The sequence below is a fragment of the Fringilla coelebs genome, assembly GCF_963513975.1.
Source record: "Fringilla coelebs genome assembly, chromosome: 16".
NCBI classification, from domain to species: domain Eukaryota; kingdom Metazoa; phylum Chordata; class Aves; order Passeriformes; family Fringillidae; genus Fringilla; species Fringilla coelebs.
In genome coordinates, this window is record NC_140042.1 from 1191615 (window position 1) to 1211472 (window position 19858).

The following is a 19858-nucleotide window of genomic DNA, read 5'->3' on the forward strand; positions in this document are numbered from 1 at the left end:
CTGAATGTTTTGGCTGTGGACTAACCCGATGTGCACCCTTACCAAGGAGGGTTTGAAAGTTCTTTTCTCCTTGCAAGCAGAGCTCGGCTGCAGGGTGCTCTCTGAATTTCAGTGCCAAGGAAGGAATTGTCACAATTTCCAAAGCTCTCTTAGAGGCAGATGTGGAGTACACGTTCGACCTCACCGTCAGGAAGGAAGGGATGAGTCCGGAGGCCACCAACCAAACCGTACGTACCACACACAGCTGTCACCTTCTCTGCCTGGCACAGCCCCCTCTGAGGCACAGAGCCATGGGATGGTTGGGGTGGAAGGACCTTAAAGATCACCCAATGCCACCCCTGCCATGGCAGGGACACCTCCCACTGTCCCAGGCTGCTCCCAGCCCTGTCCAGCCTGGCCTTGGACACTGTCAGGGATCCAGGGACAGCCACAGCTGCTCTGGGCACCCTGTGCCAGGGCCTGCCCACCCTCACAGGGAAGAATCAGTCCCTTTCCCAAGGAAATTTCTTTAGGAGAAAGGAAACTTCCTTTCCCACTTTTTTGCAGCCCCAGCTCTTCACATGCCACAGGCTCTGCCCTCATTTTACCCAGAGAGCTTCCTAAGAGCCAGGGCTCAGTTTTACTGCCAACAGTTCCTCTCTTCTCACCTTCCAGCTCTTTTAGGGGAGGATTTTTTCAGGGCAGGTTGTTTGTGTCCCGCGGATCCCGGCGCCGAGCGCGCCCGCTCAGTTCCTGCCGGGAACTTCCACCGTGGTGCAGCTGGCAACTGGAGATGGACTCGGGCTGGAAGTGGAAACTCTTACAGCCTGGGTTTGAAACCAGGGCTGCGGGATGAAAAGAAAAAAATGGAATTGATAGTCTTTCAAGGACATTCCGTACTATCTGGTTTCCATGCAGGAGCACAAAACAATGCTCCCAGTGTCGCAGGAAATCTGCAGATACTGGCGGGATGAGCGGGGCTCCAGCGCAGTGCTGGGGAATATTTATCCCCTTTTAAGAGTCTGCCATGTTAAACAATGTCTTCATTACTGTCTTTGAATTCATAACACTCGTTATGCCAGGGCAGAGGGCTCAGTCCAGTGCTGGACAAGCCCGTTTCCTCCGGGATTAAAGGAATTTAGACAGAGCGCAGCAGTCAGAGTTCAGCTGCTGTTGTGTCTGAGCCACCGGTGCCTCCAGAGCTCTGCGAGTGCTCTGCCAGGAAGGTGTGGTGGATGTCTGGAGATGTGCAGTTAGATTCCAGCTGAAAGCCTGGAACAATGTGCTGCTCCCTGGAAAAAGGTGGTTCTTCCATCCCCACCTGGCAGCACGAGCAGGGTTTGGTGGGAATTCAGCACCAGGGACCAGAGGGACATTTCAGAAGTCATTTATGTTGTTGAAAAGCGTAAATAAATAAATCCAGAATGACCTAGATCGGCCCAGCTTGGTGTGGGGTGGCCCTTGCAAACCAGTGATGGAACTGGGCAGTGTAAGAGCAGAGGTACAGCTTAAAGCTGACCCCAAATCCTTTGGGAATCCCTTCCTGCTGTTTCTTAGCACTGACTGGGCTGGTGCAGAGCAATTCCTCCCTGCAGCACCAGGTGCTGGGCTGTGTCCTTACCTGTTAGGTGTCTGTGTTTTGGTGTCAGACCTTCTGATGGAGCCTCTTGCCTTCCCAGGTGTTCATCAAGAGGGGAGGAGTCCCTATTGTGTCCCTGGAGTGTGTTTCCTGCAAGGCTCAGTCTGTCTACGAGGTCAGCAAGAGCTCCTACGTGTACCTGGAGGGCACCTGCCAGAACTGTCACAACGACTCCAAGCTTGGGGTAAAGTCACAAGGCTTTGCTTCACCTTTGGGGGGCTCTGGGAGAGGGGGCAGGCAGAGGGGTCAGGGTGGAAGGGGAAAGAGAAGTGAGGTCCTGGACCTAAATTGCAGTAGAGACAGGGAGGGGAAGCAATCCCTGGCCACAAGCAGCAGCAGGTGGGCCTGGCTGAGTCCTTGTGGGGCCATTCTAAGCCAAAAGCCATGAGTGACCAGGTCTTTCCACACAAAACCACTTTTTTTTTTCCTATAAGAGATCTGTAAAGTGGTTTTTCTCCTCTCTGGTTGGCATTTTACCTGTTATTCTGGTGGTTCAAGCAGAGGTGGTTCAGTCTCTCCTCTAATTCCAGCTTCCCCTGCAGCCTGGGGAGTGAAGCAGTCTCAGAACTGAAGTCCTGTTGCTCCCAGCAAGCCCAGCATGTCCTTGCGTGGCATTTTCTGCTTGGTTATCTCACTGTTTCTGCTGTTATCACAATTGTAGGTTTGTGCTATTAACAGTAACCACCCAGGCCACGTTCAGCTTGAAGCACATAAAACACGGTATCCCGTGGAGACTCCACCAGTCCTTCATTTATTTCCTGTGTTTTGTACTCTGTATTATGAAATATTCTGTTGGAGGGTGATGTAATTCCAGAAACTAAAGTAGATCTCACAGTGGAAATATTCCCACCAGACATTTTGGAAAGGTTCCAGTTCTTGTTGCTGTAGCACACAAGACTAAAGCTGAATTATCAACTGCAAATTTGGCAGACGCTCCCACTAGAAATCTGTTACTTTTTATAAAAGACTCAATCTGAAAACATTTTAAGGACATAACTTCAGCTTCAAACCAAACCTCCGGTGTCTTTCCCCCGTCCATCCCTGCAGAGGTGGGCAGCTCACAGCTTTAAGAACAAGTCCCTCGTCCTGGACAGAACAACCACGTCCACCGGCGACACGGGGATGAACCTGGTGCTGAGGCCAGGAGCCCTGAGGGATGGCGAGGGCTACACCTTCACCCTGCACATCACAGACCTCACCACGGGCGAGGAGGGCTTCGCCTCCATCGACCTGCTGCCCAACCAGCCCCCCGTGGGGGGCTCCTGCCGCCTGTCCCCCGAGGGGCCCCTCCGGGCGCTGCAGACCAAGGTGCACTTCGAGTGTGCAGGTGAGAGCCCTGCCAGCCCCTGCTCCTCAGCACCAGCTGCTCTTGCCACAGAGGTTCCCTTCACCCCAAACTCCTGCCCCGGGGTGCTGCTGGCCAGGGCTGGGCTCAGCAGTGCTTTGTACCATGAGCAGCTTTGTGTGCCCCAATTGTGGAGCTCCCAAACTCCCCAGAGCGGGCAGGCAGATTAAAAATTCCTGACTCACGTAGGTGAATGATTGTATCCAGGCCAGGCCAGTTCTTGTGGAAGGGACTGGGTATTTCGGTGCAGGAAAAAGAAGATGGTGCCCAAAACTGAGTCACAGTATGTGGGAAGAATCAAGAGACAAAGCGGTGGGGCCGCCTCTGCTGTGTGGGCTGGATGTTCCCACCAGAGCCACCTTCCCAACCAGCTGCAGAGACAGCAACAGTGAGCCCAGCTTTGGAAAAGTGGCCTGGCCGATGTCCCGTAGCCTTGGGCCAAGGACTAAGTGCCTCTGGAAACCAGATTTCCCCAAATGATCCGTGGTAGAGATTAGAGCTGTTTGTGCACAGTGCCGGGAAGCCACGCTGGGAGGGGATGAGCCCTGCTGCTTCCAGGGGGCTGGGCACCCGGCTGGGGGAGCAGCAGAAACGTGTTCTGGGTCATGGGGTTCTAACTTTGGTGTGTTTTGAGCTATCCAGAGTAATGCTGGAATCAATTCCTCTTTGGAATGGTGGGAATTTCAGCTCTTAGTGATTGTTTTTAAGCTGAAGTGACAGACACAGTGGCAGTGCCAGCACCTTCACTGGGGCTTTCTGGCAAACACTCAGTGAATTTCCCAACTGCCCAGCTCCCATGAAACTCCCCATAATTTCTGGGAGCTCCAGGGAAACCTTTGTGCAGGTTTTATCCTGGACCCAGTTGTTCCTGCGATGCTGAACTGCCGGAGGGCTGAGCCTCTGTCTCAGGTCAGGCTTTGCAGGGCTTGTACAGAAGCTGTGGCTTTTGTCAGTGCTGCTCCCAGTCCCAGCAGAGTTATTCCCCCTTTTTATTTTGATCATGAATTTTTCACAATCCCTTTAAATGTTACAGAACCCAAACACCCAAGGAGAAACCCCTAAACATCACCAAAATTCAGAGAGGACAAAGGCACCCATCCAGCCTGATGGAGTCCTTGAGCTGTCCTCATTCTGGGGACAGTCTGCCAGAGCAGGGGACCCTTGCTGGGACAGCAGCAAGGGCAGGTCCATAGAACCATCAGAGAATCCTGGAATGGTTTGGGGTGGTCATTAAAGACCATCTTCTTCCTTGCCAGGGACACCTCCCACTGGTCTGGGTTGCTCCAAACGCCGTTTGTGCTGCTGGGCTGAGCAGGATGGGACTCCCCGGGGTGGGGGCAGGAGCTGGGGCAGGGGAAGGGGAAGGAGCAGGGTCAGGGACAGGGGCAGGGGCAGTGCCAGCTCCTCCAGGGCGGTGTTGCAGCTCCCCAGGCCCTGTCAGAGCGCTCTGGGTTTCCCTTGCAGGCTGGCGGGACACGGAGGACGCGGAGGGGCCGCTGGTGTTCACGCTGCTGGCCTCGCGCCGCCGGCCCGGCCACTGGCAGGAGCTGTGCGTGTACAAGGGCAGCCGCGCCGAGCACGGCGCCTTCCTGCCCCCCGGCTTCCACGAGAGTGGCTTCCAGGTCTCCGTGGCCGTGCTGGTGCAGGACCAGCTGGGAGCCACCGTGGTGGCCATCAACCGGTAAGAGGCTGCTGGGCAGGCTGGGCTGGCCCTCGGCCCCGTGCCCAGCCTCGGCTGCTCAGCGCCAGGCTCGTGGCGTGGCCGGTGGATCCCTGTCCTGGGCGAAGGGATTGCCTCCTGGAAGGGGCTGTTGGCGGGAGAGGGAGGGGAGGCTCAGCAGAAGTGAGGATCTTTGTGGATCGCTGCTCGACGGGGAGGTTATCCCAGGAGTTCACTGCTTTCATGGAGTCTTGGAATTGTTTAGTGGGAAAAGACTCCTGGGATGGTGCAGTCCCAGGGCTGGGCCAGAGAGGAGCCAGGATGCAGGTCCGTGGTGTTTCTCATGCAGATGGGGCACCAGGGCAGCAGCAGCAGTGCTGCCTTTGTGGGTCACCCACCTGCCTGCCCTCCTGTCCCTTCCCAGCCCAGCCTGCACTTCACCCAGATCCCTCTTTCCTTGCAGCTCCATGGAAATCGGCCTCCCCGAGGGCTTCCCCAGCCTCTCCCACTGGCTCTACAATCAGACTGACACCGTGCTCCAGGGCTTGGTGAAACAAGGGGACCCTCAGCAGGTCATTGAGTACTCCCTGGCCCTCATCACCATCTTGAATGAGGTAACACAGCTCCTTCTGCCCAAGAGGGGCCTCCACAATCCTTGCAATCACCAGGAGAATTTTTTGGGCCAGGTTTTGTACAATGATCCCTGGAGGCAGGGCAGGAATTGGGGGCTATATTCCTGTTCCCCGTGCCCAGGAAGAGGCTGCAGCACACCTGGAAGTCAGGCAGGGATGATCCCCCTGGGCTCAGGCACCCTGCTTAGCTGGATCAGGACTGCACTCCAGGTACTAGTTAGCTGCTGAGTGCCAGGCTGTTAAGATAATTGCTTGGAGAGCAGAAGTGACATTGAGGAAGTTCTGCTGGGAAACCAGCTCATTAGATCCCCCTGGGGAGAAGCGGAGGCAGGAGATGTGGAGTGCAGGGAACGGGCGACTCCAGCTCAGCTCAGCAGCCTCTGAAAGCACTCCTCGCCGTGTTATTCCCTCTCCACCCTCCTCAACTCCTCCTGTTGTGTTTCCCACCCCAGTACGAGCGATCCGTGCTGCTGGAGCCCGAGGCCGGGCAGGAGCTGGAGCTCCGCACCTGGACCCGCAACACCATCACGGAGACGCTGAACGCGCTGAAGGTGAACACGGTGGATGACATCCAGCAGATCTCTGCTGCCCTGGCCCAGTGCACGGTACGGCCTGCAGCTCCTCCCTGCCTGCCTGCTCACCTGGCTCTGCCCACGCACGGAGGGGCAGGTGGCACTGCCCACCCCGCAGGGTTTCTGTGCTGGCGTCCTGGGTGCTGCCAGCTCTGCCCCTGCCAGCTCTGTGCTGCTCCTCTGGCTGCCAGCTGCAGGAGGGGCCTCCATAGGCTGGAGAACTGGAGAATTGTGGGATGGTTTGGGTTGGAAAGGATCTTAAAGCTCATCCAGTGCCACCCCCTGCCATGGCAGGGACACCTCCCACTGTCCCAGGCTGCTCCAAGCCCTGTCCAGCCTGGCCTTGGGCACTGCCAGGGATCCAGGGGCAGCCACAGCTGCTCTGGGCACCTGTGCCAGGGCCTGCCCACCCTGCCAGGGAACAATTCCTTCCCAATATCCAATCTGATCTACCCTCTTTCAGCTCAAAGCCATTCACCACTGTCCTGGCCCTCCATCCCTTGTCCCCAGTCCCTGTCCAGCTCTCCTGGAGCCTTGAGGCACTGGAAGGGGCTGTGAGATCTCCTCAGAGCCTTCTCTTTTCCAGGCTGTACACCCCCAGCTCTCCCAGAGCAGAGGGGCTCCAGATACCTTGGAATAAATTGCTGGGGGAGTCACAGAATCTGTGAGGACAGGCTGGGCTCCCATCAGGAGTGACACAAGGGGAGCTGCCTTGGGCCAGGGGCCAGTGCCCAGGTGTGATGCTCCTCCCAGCCCTGCAAGATGAGAAACTCCTCTCTGCTTTGCTCTGCTGCTCACTGGAAGCACTGAGATCCTGGCAGTTTGCAGCCCCCATTCCCAGTGCTGGGGCTGGTGCCTGGTGGATTTAGGAGGGAAGAGAGCACAGTTAGGTAATGCACTTGTGCTTTGGTGCTCAGCCAGGCTGCTCTGGCTCCTCCTCCCTCCCTCCCTCCCTCCCTAATCTTTGCTTTGGAGACTGGTCAGGTTCCTTGGCATTGCTTCCCCTGCAGCCAGGTCAGAGGTGGGCAGGCACTGCATCCCACCCACAGAGTTCCTGAGCTGCTCCTTCCCCTGCTTCTGAGCCTGCAAACCTCATAAATCCCTTCTTTCTGTGCCCCTCTGTCCAGGGGTTTGGGGGTGAGCACATCCCATTCCATGCTGGAGCAGTTTGTTTCTGTCTCTCCCACCTCCTCCTGCCTCGTGACTTGGTTTTGCTGTGGGAGCTTAGGTCTAGAAATAGAATTTTTATTCCACGGGGAAAGCTGACATTCCAGGATTACTTTGTGCTCTGGGCTGGAATGAAGAGCTTAGGAAAACAGTACTCCAGAAATTCCCAGGTGGCTGAGACAAGTGGAGTTCACACATTCCTTTCCTGCTCAAGTGTCCATCAGGGCTGGTACAGTTTTGATTTTACCTACAAGGGAGAAGAAAAATCAGAATTAGTTTCTCCTGGAGGGATAAAAAAAGAATCTTGGACTTTTTGGTCGATTCTCCTCCCTGAGTAGGAGCTGCCCTTGGGTGGTTCCTCCCCATAACCCAGTGTCTTCCTCACCTCCCTGATTCCTGACTCCAATTCACACAGAATCCTGGCTTCTCAGAGCTTACAAATAAAGCAGAAAAGGGGGAATTCAAGACCTGCAGATGCTGTTTTGATTCTTCACCAAAACATATGGTGAATCACGGCTGAATCCTGTGATGATTAAAAGAAAAAGATGAATAAGAGCGAGGAAGGGGGTTGTAACAGCTTCCATGTGTTCCTCAGTCCCTCCCATCCAGCCCTGGAGAGTGCGGGAAGCTCCAGGCCATGGCTGGAACATTCTGTTTCTTGGACACATCTGGGAGCAGAGGGAGGGACATCCATCATGCCTGAGTGGCAGGATTCCTCCCACAGCCTTCAGGAGGATTTGGACACCGAAATGGATTTGGTTGGGGCTCAGTCCTGCTTCCATTGGGGGTCGTGGAGGGGATGGGGGAATCCCATCCAGCTGCTCCTGCTTGGTTGCTGTGTGTGGTCCCAGGGGGGAGGTGTGCCTGGTCCTTAGGGGTGCACACCAGGGAACATCAGTTCAGAATCACAGAATCCTGCAAAGGCTTGGGTTGGAAGGATCAGGTTGCTCCAAGCCCTGTCCAACCTGGCCTTGAACAGTTCCAGGGATGGAGCAGCCACAGCTTCTCTGGGCAACAATTCCTCTTCCCAACCCCAAAGCATCCTCTGCCAGGCATCCTCGGCCCTTTGGAATGTCATGGGAGGCAGATGGAAGAGTCTTGGGGACACCAGCAGGTTGCTCACACTGTCAGTGGGAGCAGGGCAGCCTCTGCTGGTGCCTCTCCAGGACCACTTCCAGAGGGAAAAGGTCTCCTGAGGACAGAGCCAGCTGGGCTCTCCCTGGGCTGCTCCTGCTCTGTCAGACCCTGGTCCCTTTGCAGGTGGTGAGCAAGGAGCTGGTGTGCAAGTCATGCCTGACAAGGACCCTGAACAAGCTGGAGACCATGATGACCATTCTGCAGGGGGAGACCACCCAGGGCACGGTGACGCCGACCGGCATCGCCGACAACATCCTCAACATCACAGGTGACCCTTGTCCTCTGGGTGGGGACAGGGGACAGGCCCAGGGGCAGGAGCAGACTCAGGGGGACTTTCAGGCTCCCTCCTCTGCCATTTGGGCTTTGGCACAGATTTTTAGGAAGTTGCATCTGCCATTTGGAGTGTGGCATCCCAGCCCTCTCTTCTCCCTGCGCTTTTCCCAGGCTTGTCCTGGCTTTGGCAGCTGCTCTGTGGACATTTCCATCTGACAGTTGTTAATATAACCCACTAATACTCCTAATAATCTCACTAATACTCCAGGGGATTCTCTTTTTAGTAAACAATGAGTAACAGCTATGGCTTCCAGATGCCTGTCTTCCTGGTTGGAGTCCAAGGAGGCTGTCAAACCTCACTGGGGCATCTGGGAGCTCTGCGTGGAAATTCCCACCTGAGACACCTCCTCTGCACCCCTTGTTACCTCTGCACTCCTTTCTGAGTGTTGTGCACTTTACAGTGCAGAAGCTTGGGAACATATGTTGGTTTTATCCATTCCCTCCCTGTTTCCTGAGCTGTGGTTCTCTTCACTACACAGGAGGGAAATCAAGTGTGTTGTGATTAAGTATTCCTCACCAAACCTGGTTGATTAGAGAGGCTGCAGGAACTGCTGGCAGCTTTGCTTTTAGCTCTGGGCTATGAACACTCCAGTGGGGAAGGTCATGTGCAGAGGAGCAGTGAGAAGACAGCAAGGAAAGCCTTGTCTGATTGCTTTGGGAAGGTGTCACCTGTTCTCCTGACTGTAGCAGTTATGCAGGCAGGCCGTTTACCACTTCCTCTTCATTTCTCTCCTGGCAGGTGACCTGATCCACCTTGTCAATACAGTTTCACAAGAATCCAAGCCCCAGGAGCTGCTGGCTGATTCCCACAATTTGCTGCTGGCTCCCAAAGCCTACAACCTGTCTTCCAGCCTGATGCGAATCCTCATGAAATCCCGGGTGCTGAACGAAGAGCCCCTCGAGCTGGTGGGAGGAGAAATTAAGGCCACAGGCAAGAGGTCTGACCCCTTTAACCTGCTTTGCTACGAAAACACACCAAACTGCCAGTTCTCCATCCCCCAGGCCTTCAACTCCACCCTTTCCAACCTGACGGATGTCATCCAAGTCATGTTCCAAGTGGACTCCAATCCCTTCCCTTTTGGCTACATCAGCAACTACACCGTGTCCACCAAGGTGGCCTCCATGGAGTTCCAGACACACAACGGGGTGCAGATCCCCATCGGGAGCCTGGACTCTGAAAAAGCCATCACTGTCATGGTCTCAAACAGCACAGAGCCCGAAAATCTCGTGGCTGGCACTGAAGTCATCGAGGCAAGAACGTCCGTGAACCTGATTGTGATCATGGAGAGCAACAACAGGGAAGCAGGACTGCACTTTCAGCTCACCTACAGAGTCCTCAATGGTAGGGCAGACAAATCCATCTCCTTTTTAGTCCTTCCTGTGTGGGAGGATGGCTGGGTGTGAGGTTTAACCAGTGTGGGGGGGATGCTGGGTGGCAGCAGCAGCAGGTTCCACACTGCATGGTCAAGGTTCTGGCTGTCCTGGACAATTTCCATGCCCAGAGTCATCCTTGCTTGTGGATTCTGGCCCTGAGAAGCCTTTTGCTTTTCCCAGCCCTTCTGTTGAGCCACATTAGCCCTGGAAGGCATTGCCCAGTCCCTCTCCCAGGCAAGCCCAATGGTATCCAGTGCTCAGGGATCCTCTGAGGTGCACAATGAGGGAGCACAGTCTGGAGAAGCATCTCCCACAGCTCTCTGCATTCCTTTTTCCCTGAGCCCCAGTGCTGACAGCAGACCTGTGGTTGAGCCTGCCAGGGGTTTTTAAAGCCCTTTCTGTTCCTTCCCCTCCCCACAGAGCATTACCTGGCCAGTGAGCCCGAGCCCTTCATCATGGCCTATCTCCATCATGAGCCTGAGCCCAACGAGCACAACTGCTCTGCCTCCAAGAGAATCAGCCTGGACGCCCTGGCTGGAAGTGACCACAAGCTCTACACTTTCTTCACGTCCCCCAGGTGAGAGAAGCCTCCCTGTCAGCCTGAGGCTGTGCTGTGGATGCGTGTGAGGGGTGCTCAGGTGGTCTGTGGAGCCCCTGAGTATCTGCACAGCCAAAGGGTGTAAATTGCACCACATTCACTGGGCTTTTCCTCCTTTCTGAGTGCATCCCTGCCCCTGTGGCTGGAAGCTTTCTATGGGCACACCTCCACCAGAATGGGGCTGGTGTCCCTTCAGGAGGCAGGGGAGTCAGCTCCTTGTCCTTTCCCTTCCCCAGAACGGATGACCCCATCCAGAAATACTACCTGAACATCACCAACCACTTCAGCTGGTCGGCAGTGGAGGTGACCCTGGGGCTGTACACGTCCCTGTGCCAGTATTTCAGCGAGCAGGAGAAGCGCTGGAAGACAGAAGGAATTGTCCCCCTGGAGGAGACCAGGCCAGACCAGGCCGTGTGCTTGACCCAGCACCTCACAGCCTTTGGGGCCAGCCTGTTTGTGCCCCCAAACTCTGTCCAGTTCATCTTTCCCGTGAGTACAGCAAAGCAGAGGCTGTGCAGTGCTGTCACACATAGGACAGGTTGTTGTCACCTGGAACAAAGCCATAGGCTCCTGTCGGTTTCATGTCCAAGCTGGCACCAGCACAGGCATCTGAGAGCCTTTGGGAGGAGCAGATGGGCACAGCTCAGGGGAAGCTGTGTCCCCTGGTTGGGAATCCTGGCTGGAAACAGATCTTTGCACATGGTTTTAGTCCCTGGCCTGCACACCTCGCACTGTGTTCCCCTCCTAGGGAGATGGCAAAGGTTCCTCCCAGCTGTCACCCACCGCTGTTTGATCCCAGGGAGCTGCACCTGCCAGCTGCTCCCTGCTTCCCAGGGGCATCCAGCTCTTCCTGGCTGTGTCCCTGTGACGTGAGCAGGAGCAGGGAGCTCCTGGCAGCTGCTGCTGCAGCCGGCTCTGCGGGGCCACGGCTGTGAGCGGGGCCATGGCCAGGAAGGAGGCAGGGAATGGGAATGGGATCCTCCTGGGCCTGCCTTTCAACACTGTTCTCTTCTGCAGGCTCCAGGCCCGGGGCTGAACTACATCGTGCTGCTGACGTGTGCCGTGTGCTTTGTCACCTACTCGGTGGCCGCGCTGATCGTGCACAAGCTGGACATGATCGACATGAGCCGCGTGGGGGTGATCCCCTTCTGCGGCAAGAACGGGATGTACAAATACGAGATCCTGGTGAAAACAGGCTGGGGCAGAGGCTCAGGTGAGCCCACAGCCTGCTCCCCTGCCTGCTTCCCAGGGGGACACCTGTAGCTCACCTGAGGTCCCACCTCAGCATGTCACACTCTGAATGCTCCCCGCGGGGTCCAGAGCTGAGCTGCAGCTTCGGGCCAGGGCTTCCCACAGCATTCCCAGGTTTTACTGGGTGATGATGGGGCAGGTCAAGAGAATGGGTTGGGTTGGAAGGTTCCTCAGAAACCTTCTGGTTCCAAACTCCTGACGTGGGCAGGGACACCTTCCACTAGCCCAGGCCGCTCCACCACTGGCTGTTGTGGTGGGACAAGCAATTGCTGCTGGAATGAGACACCCAGGAGAGAAATTCCCCCATCCTGCCTTCCTTGACTGGGCTGTGGTTGCAGAGGCAGAGGTTGTTCCTCACCTGTGACCCTCTCCTGCCCAGCTGGCCCTTTGGATGGCTCCTTTTGCTGTCCTCCAGGACCCATCACTTTGTTCTGAATCCTTCCCAACAGCGGGCAGGCACAAAGTTTGGCTTCCCTTTGCGGGCTGGTTTGTAGAGTGAGCTGCCACAGGCAGGGCTGGGGAACAGCTGCACCTCGGCTGGGCTTCCCTGAGGGAGCCCCTTCCTCCCCTGCAGGTACCACGGCCCACGTGGGCATCGCCCTCTACGGGGTGGACAACAAGAGTGGCCACAGACACCTGGATGGGGACAACGCCTTCCACCGCAACAGCCTGGACGTGTTCCAGATCGCCACGGAGCGCAGCCTGGGCAGCGTCTGGCGCATCCGCATCTGGCACGACAACAAAGGTGGGGCACGGAGGGGGAGCTGGCCCCTGGTGACTGCTGGGTTGGGGGGACACTGCGGGGGGACTCCTCAGACTGGCCAGGTGCCTCCCCAGACAGAGAGGATGCAATGTGCTGTGCACTGTGACCGTAAATGTCACCTCAGGGTGAGGTGGTTGTGCCACGCTTCCCTCCTGGGTTCTGTGCGGTTCCCCCTGATGACTGTGGTGTCACTGTCCCACTGACAGTGCTCGTGTGGCCCCTCAGCTTCACGGGCTCACTCAGGGAATGTGTGCCATGAAATAATTCCTGTGTGTCCCCCCGCTCAGGCCTGAGCCCCGCGTGGTACCTGCAGCACGTCATCGTGCGGGACCTGCAGAGCAGCAAGAGCTATTTCTTCCTGGTGAACGACTGGCTCTCGGTGGAGAGCGAGGACAACGATGGCCTGGTGGAGAGGGAGGTGTTTGCTGCCAGTGAGTGCCCCGCATCCCCTGGCTCCTTCTCACCCCTGGGCCCCTCCATTTCTCCAGGCTGAGCTCCTTTTCCATTTCCCTCAGCCACTCCTGGTGCTCCTTCCCCTGCTCTGTTCCCTTCTCCAGACACGCTCCAGCCCCTCCAGGTCTTTCTTCTTGTGAGGTTCCTAGAACTGCCCCCAGGACTGGAGGTTCCTCAGCAGTGCCCTGCACAAGGGACAGGCACTGCTCTGGGGTATTCACCAGGTGCCACTGGCCTCTTGCCCACCTGGACACAGCTGGGCTCATGTTCAGTGTGTCACCCCCAGATCCTTTTCTGCTGAGCAGCTTTTCCAGCCCCTCATCCTCAGGCCTGGAGCACTGCATGGGGAGAGCCCCTGTGCCCAGGGTCCTCTGGAGTTTCTGGGATGGCTGTGGCCGGCTCAGCCCCCTGAGCGTGTCCCTTTGTCCCCAGGCGAGAGCGAGCTGAGGAGCTTCTGGCGGATCTTCGTGGCGGAGCTGCAGCGCGGGTTCTTTGAGAAGCACGTGTGGCTGTCCCTGTGGGACCGCCCGCCCCGCTCCCGCTTCACCCGCGTCCAGAGGGCCACCTGCTGCTGCCTCCTCATCTTCCTCTTCCTCTGCGCCAACGCCGTGTGGTACGGCGTGGTGGGCAGTGTGCACCTCAGGTGTGTGCAGGGCGTGGTGGGCAGTGTCCATCTCAGGTGTGTGTATGGCATGGTGGGCAGTGTGCACCTCAGGTGTGTGTATGGCGTGGTGGGCAGTGTCCACCTCAGGTGTGTGCAGGGCGTGGTGGGCAGTGTCCATCTCAGGTGTGTGTATGGCATGGTGGGCAGTGTGCACCTCAGGTGTGTGTATGGCGTGGTGGGCAGTGTGCACCTCAGGTGTGTGCAGGGTGTGGTGGGTAGTGTGCACCTCAGGTGTGTGCAGGGCATGGTGGGCAGTGTCCATCTCAGGTGTGCATGGCATGGTGGGCAGTGTCCACCTCAGGTGTGTGCAGGGTGTGGTGGGCAGTGTGCACCTCAGGTGTGTGCAGGGCGTGGTGGGCAGTGTCCATCTCAGGTGTGTGTATGGCATGGTGGGCAGTGTCCCCCTCAGGTGTGTTTGGTGTGGTGGGCAGTGTCCATCTCAGGTGTGTGTATGGCGTGGTGGGCAGTGTCCATCTCAGGTGTGTGCAGGGCATGGTGGGCAGTGTCCATCTCAGGTGTGCATGGCGTGGTGGGCAGTGTCCATCTCAGGTGTGCAGGGTGTGGTGGGCAGTGTCCACCTCAGGTGTGTGCAGGGCGTGGTGGGCAGTGTCCATCTCAGGTGTGTGCAGGGCGTGGTGGGCAGTGTCCATCTCAGGTGTGTTTGGTGTGGTGGGCAGTGTCCACCTCAGGTGTGTGCAGGGCGTGGTGGGCAGTGTCCATCTCAGGTGTGTGCAGGGTGTGGTGGGCAGTGTCCATCTCAGGTGTGTGTATGGCATGGTGGGCAGTGTCCACCTCAGGTGTGCAGGGTGTGGTGGGCAGTGTCCATCTCAGGTGTGTTTGGTGTGGTGGGCAGTGTCCATCTCAGGTGTGTGTATGGCATGGTGGGCAGTGTCCACCTCAGGTGTGTGCAGGGCGTGGTGGGCAGTGTCCATCTCAGGTGTGTGTATGGCATGGTGGGCAGTGTCCATCTCAGGTGTGTTTGGTGTGGTGGGCAGTGTCCATCTCAGGTGCGTTTGGTGTGGTGGGCAGTGTCCATCTCAGGTGTGTGCAGGGCGTGGTGGGCAGTGTCCATCTCAGGTGTGCAGGGTGTGGTGGGCAGTGTGCACCTCAGGTGTGTGCAGGGAGTGGTGGGCAGTGTGCACCTCAGGTGTGTGCAGGGTGTGGTGGGCAGTGTCCATCTCAGGTGTGTGCAGGGCGTGGTGGGCAGTGTCCATCTCAGGTGTGTGCAGGGCGTGGTGGGCAGTGTCCATCTCAGGTGTGCATGGCATGGTGGGCAGTGTCCACCTCAGGTGTGTGCAGGGTGTGGTGGGCAGTGTCCCCCTCAGGTGTGTCCCCAGCCAGTCCCACCCTGCTCAGGGCCCTCCTGCCTGTCCCCTTGGGGCAGGACACATCTTCCATCTGCTGGGAAGAGCCTCTTTGCTTGGCTGTGCCCTCCCCATTCTAAGGAGTCTGGTACCAGGACATGGACGATGGATGACCAAGACCAGCCTGATTTTGGTTTTCAGCCCCGTTTCCTTCTCTGCACATCTGGAATTCCTGGTTGTGCGCTTTTGTCTCCTGCTTGCTTGCCTGGCACCCCCACATGCTGCTGCTGACCCTTTGTGTGCTCCCTCTTGCCTCTCTGCAGCAACGTGGCCGTCTCCAGCCTGCTCCCTGTCAGCGTGGACACGGTGGCTGTTGGCCTGGTGTCCAGCGTGGTGGTGTACCCTCTCTACCTGGTCATTCTCTTTCTCTTCCGGATGGCTCGTGGCAAGGTAACAGGGGGGATGGTTGCAGGCTGCTCAGGTGGGTGGGAGGCACCAGGTTTGCTTTTGGGAGGCTGAATTCTGCCTTTCCTGGGATCTCTCTCCTCCAGCTGGGCTCTGCACTTGCCCGACACCCTTCCCTGGCCTCTGCCCCCTCCCTGAGCTCAGATCACTGAGCCTCTCTCAGTGCCCAGGCACCAAAAGGCAGATTTTAGAAGCTGTTCCTCCCTCAGGATGTCAGTGTGTGTGACAGGCACGGAAATGCCCAAGGCAGGAGCCCGGGAGCTGCTCAGTGGAGCCTCTCTGATGTCTGCCCTGGGCAAAGCTCAGCGGAGGCAGCTGGGCAGGGATTAGCTGGGGATTTACCGACTAGTTAAGCACAATTAGCAGCCCCATTAAGTATTGCAGCCAGCTGCTTGGGGACTGATGAGCAGCTAATGTGGCTGATGCTGCTGAAAGCACACAGGAAAAGCTTTCTGACTTGGGGGCTTGTAGCTGGGACAGCCTGGGTGGCCCTGGTTGTGGCACTTGTGGGTGCAGGTGTCTGGGAGGCAGAGGAGGATGGGCACGTGGCTGGTCTCGGTGGCAGTGTCACCTCTGTCCCTCCTGTGCGCCCTGCAGGTCTCCATCAGCCGCACAGTGACTCACTCAGACCAGCAGTCCCTGGAGATCGACAACTACCTGGACTCCTCAGTCCTTGACAGCTCCTTCCCCACCTTCCCCGGGCTCCAGGCAGAGGTAAGTGCTTCCCTCCCGCAGCTGGGCAGGCTCCTGGAGCTGTGTGCCCGGGGCTAAGGGCAGCTCAGTGCCCCCTGATGTTCCCAGCCCGCTGCTTCGACCAGGCTCTGACCTGTGTCCTGCTCCTGAGACTTTCCTGTTCCCTGCAGGCCTTCTCTGAGCAAACCAAAACAGATCTGTTCCTGGAGGACTCCAAGAGGTGAGTGGGGTTCTGGAGCCAGCAGCACTGCAGTCTGGGCTGGGCTGGGCTGGGCTGGGCTGTGCGGGGCTGGGCTCCCACAGCTGTTTCTGCAGTCCCACAAGGTTCCTTTGCTCTTCTCCCCTCATTCCTGACTCCCCTGCTCTGTTTCCCCCAGCCTGGTGCCCTGGCCCTCCAGCGAGGCCCTGCTCAGCTGGCCAGACCTGCTGAGTGACCCCTCCATCATGGGCAACACCATCCAGAGGCTGAAGAGAGGCCGGGCCAGCCGCCACCTGGGGCTGGAGGCCCCGCTGGCCCCCGAGGAGGACACCTTGTCCCTTGGCATCCACCAGGGACAGCCCCGGTACTTCTCAGCCTCAGGTGAGCCCCTGGCTCGGGCAGAGGTGCTGCCACCAGCACGGGCTGCACTCTGGAGGGCAGGGCAGGAGGGTTGTGTCTGCTTTCAGTCTGGAAAAACAGAGGTCCTGGTGGGCAGCAGAGTGGGAGCCAGGAGAGGTGTGTTCCCATGGGAATGCTGCAAGCAGCCAGCAATTCCTCACTGGTTTCAAAGCCACAGAGTGTGCCTGAGGCTCTGGAAGTGGCTGGAGAAGGAGAACTTGGCTTTCTGAACCAGCAGTTCTCTGCCCAGCTCTGCCAAGCTGGGATGGGCAGGAGCTGCAGGACGGGGAGCAGGGGAGGGCTGTCCCAGGGGCCAGGACATGGCTGTGACCCTCCTCCTCCTCCCCAGTGCCAGCAGGTGGCTGAGCCATGCCCTGGGGTGGTGCTGGCAGCTGAGCTCCTGCCAATGCTGTGTGTGCTCTCTCTTTCCCAGATGAGGATCTGATCCGGCAGATCCTGGCAGATGGAGCCAGTGGCATCTCCCAGGACCTGGGGCCCTACATGAGGGCAGAAACAGATCTGATCTCAGGCCTGTGAGTGTCTGGGGAGCAGAGTCCCCTGGGGCCAGAGCCTCCCACCCCCTGCCCTCACACCCAGCTGAGCTGAGCTGGCTTTGGGGTGCTTTCACGGGTCACTCTGTCCCTGCTGGCCATGAGTCCTGCAGCCCCCACAGCCACAGCCCCAGGAGGGCACTGCCACCCTTCCAGGAGCCCCTAAAGCCACAGCTGTGTCTCCAGCAGTTTTGGGCAAAGTGCTGGGACGAGAGCTCACTCCATGGCGCTGATGGGAGGGAGAAGGGGATTCTCTCCAAATCTCTGCAGTGTTACCAAGCCCAGGACACCCTGCTGGGCACCCTGGCCAGCACCCCCAGGGCTGGCAGCCCCCCAGCCACTGCAGAGTGGCCAGCCAAGGGAGGGGAGGGACTGTCAGGCCCTGTCCATGAGACACACAGCAGTGTCTGTGCCCTGGGGACGTGTGTGATGTCCCAGGCCTGGTGCTGGCACTGGAATTCAGCCCTCTTGGTGCCAGCCTGCTCAGCACAGGGCCAGCAGAGGCACAGCTCTCAGCAGGCTCCCCCTGTGCCTGGCAGGTCCAGCGTGTTTGGGGAGAAGGTGGAGACTGTCATGATGCAGAGGCTGAACGACAAAGGGCAGAGCGTGGCACCTCCTCCCAGGGAAGTGAGCAGATCAGCCAAGTCCACCTGGACAGGTACCAGGGTGTGCCCCCGGGGTGTGTGGGGACAGGGCTGTCCCACACTACAGCACTGGGGGGGAAATGGGAAATAAAACAGAAAAGGAGCCTTAGGAAGTGCTGCTCCCTGCCTGGGATATCACTGCTCCTACCAGCTTCCCTTGGAGCCTGGATCTCAGTAAGGCCTGGGCCAGCACTTGTGCTGTGACTGTCCCTGCAGTGTCCCCTGGGGAGCCTCTGCTCTGCTCCTTGCACCCTCTGCAGCCACCAGTGGCAGAAATGTGTGGGATGGTCCCTCCAAACTGTCCCAGGGCTGGTGGCAGGCTCTCTGCTGGGACGAGTGCTGAGCCCAGCCCCTCCTGTGCCCTCGGGGATGTTTTCAGTGATGCTCACACTGCTCTCCCTGCTCCTCCTGCTGCCCCCAGTTGCAGACCAGACGTTCAGGAAGCGCCTGCTGCCTCCCTGGTGCTCCCTGCTGGCTCATGGCATCAGCCTCCTGCTCCTGGCCACCGCTGCCGGCGTCTCCGTGTGGATCGGGGTGGGCTTCTCCTCCAGCGTGGCCCTCATGTGGCTCATCTCAGGGATATTCAGCTTTCTGGCATCATTCCTGGTCTGGGAGCCCCTGAAGGTGAGCGTGGCACAGACCTGTATGTGGCATTAACTTGTCCAGCTGCTGATCACAGTCATGGAATTGTTGAGGTTGGAAAAGCCCTTTAAAGTTACCAAGTCCATCAAGCACCACCCCTGTGTTCACCACTAACCCATGTCCCCAAGTGCCACATCCATGTGGGTTTTGAACACTTCCAGACATGGTGAACCCACCACTGCCCTGGGCAGCCCCTTCCCCTTGACAAGGCCTTCCACAAAGGAATGGGGTCAGAGTGGGCACTGGATGGTCTCTGCCATCCCTGCATCCCTCAGGAAGGGTGGGATGTGGACACCAGCAGCAGAAGGAGAGGCAGGGTGGGTGGCAGGGCTGGTGGCACTTGGTTTTGAAGGTCCAGGTAGGAGCTGTGCTGTGCTAGCTGTGCCAAGGGACCCACGAGAGCTGCTGCTGGGATGCTGAGGTGCCCAGCTCCCCGCAGGCTCAGCGCTCTCCCTGTGCCCCAGGTGCTGCTGGAAGCCCTCTACTTCTCCCTGGTTGCCAAGAGGCTGCACCCGGAGGAGGATGACACCTTGGTGGAGCAGCCCTGCGTGGAACACGTGTCCGAGAGGATCAGCAAGGTCCGGCCCCCGCAGGGATTTGCCCTCTTCCAGGCCAAGGAGGAGGCCAGGAAGGTCAAACTGCTGCACAGGATGCTCAAGGTGGGTCGTCTCCAGCTGCCTGGTGCCCGGGGCTCAGACACATCGCAGTGTGTGTCCTCCCAGTCCAGCTGGGATGCCCTGAGCGCTTGGCTCCAGCCCCTGCCTCAGTTTCTCAGCCTCTGGGTCTGATCCTGTTGCATGGCCGTGGAAAGCACTGCTCTGCTGCAGGACTGGGATCCAGCCCTTCCCTGCAATCCCATTTTTACCCTTTGCTTCCCAGAATTTCCTCATCTACATGATGTTCTTGCTGGTGGTCCTGCTCACCAACTACGGGGACGCCTCCCGCACCAGCCGGGCCTTCCTCCTGCAGAGCTCCATCAAACAGCAGCTGGGCAGCAACGACTTCCTGCTCATCAAGAGGTACCTGCCAGCCCTGGGGGGCTGGGGGGGCCCTCTCTTGGGCTTGTGCTCCACACTCTGTCCCATAAGAGGTTCCTTGGTGCCCGTGTGGAGCTGGGCACTCCGCAGCAGTGAGCAGGTTCTGTTTGTGTCTGTGGTTCTGCTGCTCCCCTGGAGAGCAGAGGGGCCTTTGGGGATTGAGAGGTTTAATTTCTCTGAGGTTTAGTGATTTCCCCAGTGGGAAGGGGCTGTGGGAGCTGATGTTGATCTTTCTGGAGCTGCTCTAAAGCACAAGAGTTCCTCTGTCTCCAGAATTTACAGCCACAAGTTGTAGCCATGAGCAGGGTCGCGAGATCCAGAAATGGCATCTTGGCCAGAGTCTGCCTTTCCTCACTC

At 58.0% G+C, this 19858-nt stretch overlaps 1 protein-coding gene across 1 annotated transcript in view; it reads left to right on the top strand.

Moving 5' to 3' along the window:
- Window positions 1-19858, top strand: part of LOC311160066 (polycystin-1-like) — a 40079-nt gene that overhangs the window by 12075 nt on the left and 8146 nt on the right. The window contains exons 10-32 of the mRNA XM_084216529.1: window positions 81-227; window positions 1659-1802; window positions 2666-2945; window positions 4428-4644; window positions 5087-5237; window positions 5708-5860; window positions 8255-8399; window positions 9204-9806; window positions 10259-10415; window positions 10673-10925; window positions 11454-11649; window positions 12262-12432; window positions 12738-12881; window positions 13336-13546; window positions 15195-15321; window positions 15934-16050; window positions 16200-16249; window positions 16407-16609; window positions 17061-17160; window positions 17718-17836; window positions 18244-18446; window positions 18929-19123; window positions 19344-19483. Coding sequence (XP_084072655.1) covers window positions 81-227; window positions 1659-1802; window positions 2666-2945; window positions 4428-4644; window positions 5087-5237; window positions 5708-5860; window positions 8255-8399; window positions 9204-9806; window positions 10259-10415; window positions 10673-10925; window positions 11454-11649; window positions 12262-12432; window positions 12738-12881; window positions 13336-13546; window positions 15195-15321; window positions 15934-16050; window positions 16200-16249; window positions 16407-16609; window positions 17061-17160; window positions 17718-17836; window positions 18244-18446; window positions 18929-19123; window positions 19344-19483 — 4226 coding nt within the window. The remainder of the gene's footprint in view (window positions 1-80; window positions 228-1658; window positions 1803-2665; window positions 2946-4427; window positions 4645-5086; window positions 5238-5707; window positions 5861-8254; window positions 8400-9203; window positions 9807-10258; window positions 10416-10672; window positions 10926-11453; window positions 11650-12261; window positions 12433-12737; window positions 12882-13335; window positions 13547-15194; window positions 15322-15933; window positions 16051-16199; window positions 16250-16406; window positions 16610-17060; window positions 17161-17717; window positions 17837-18243; window positions 18447-18928; window positions 19124-19343; window positions 19484-19858) is intronic.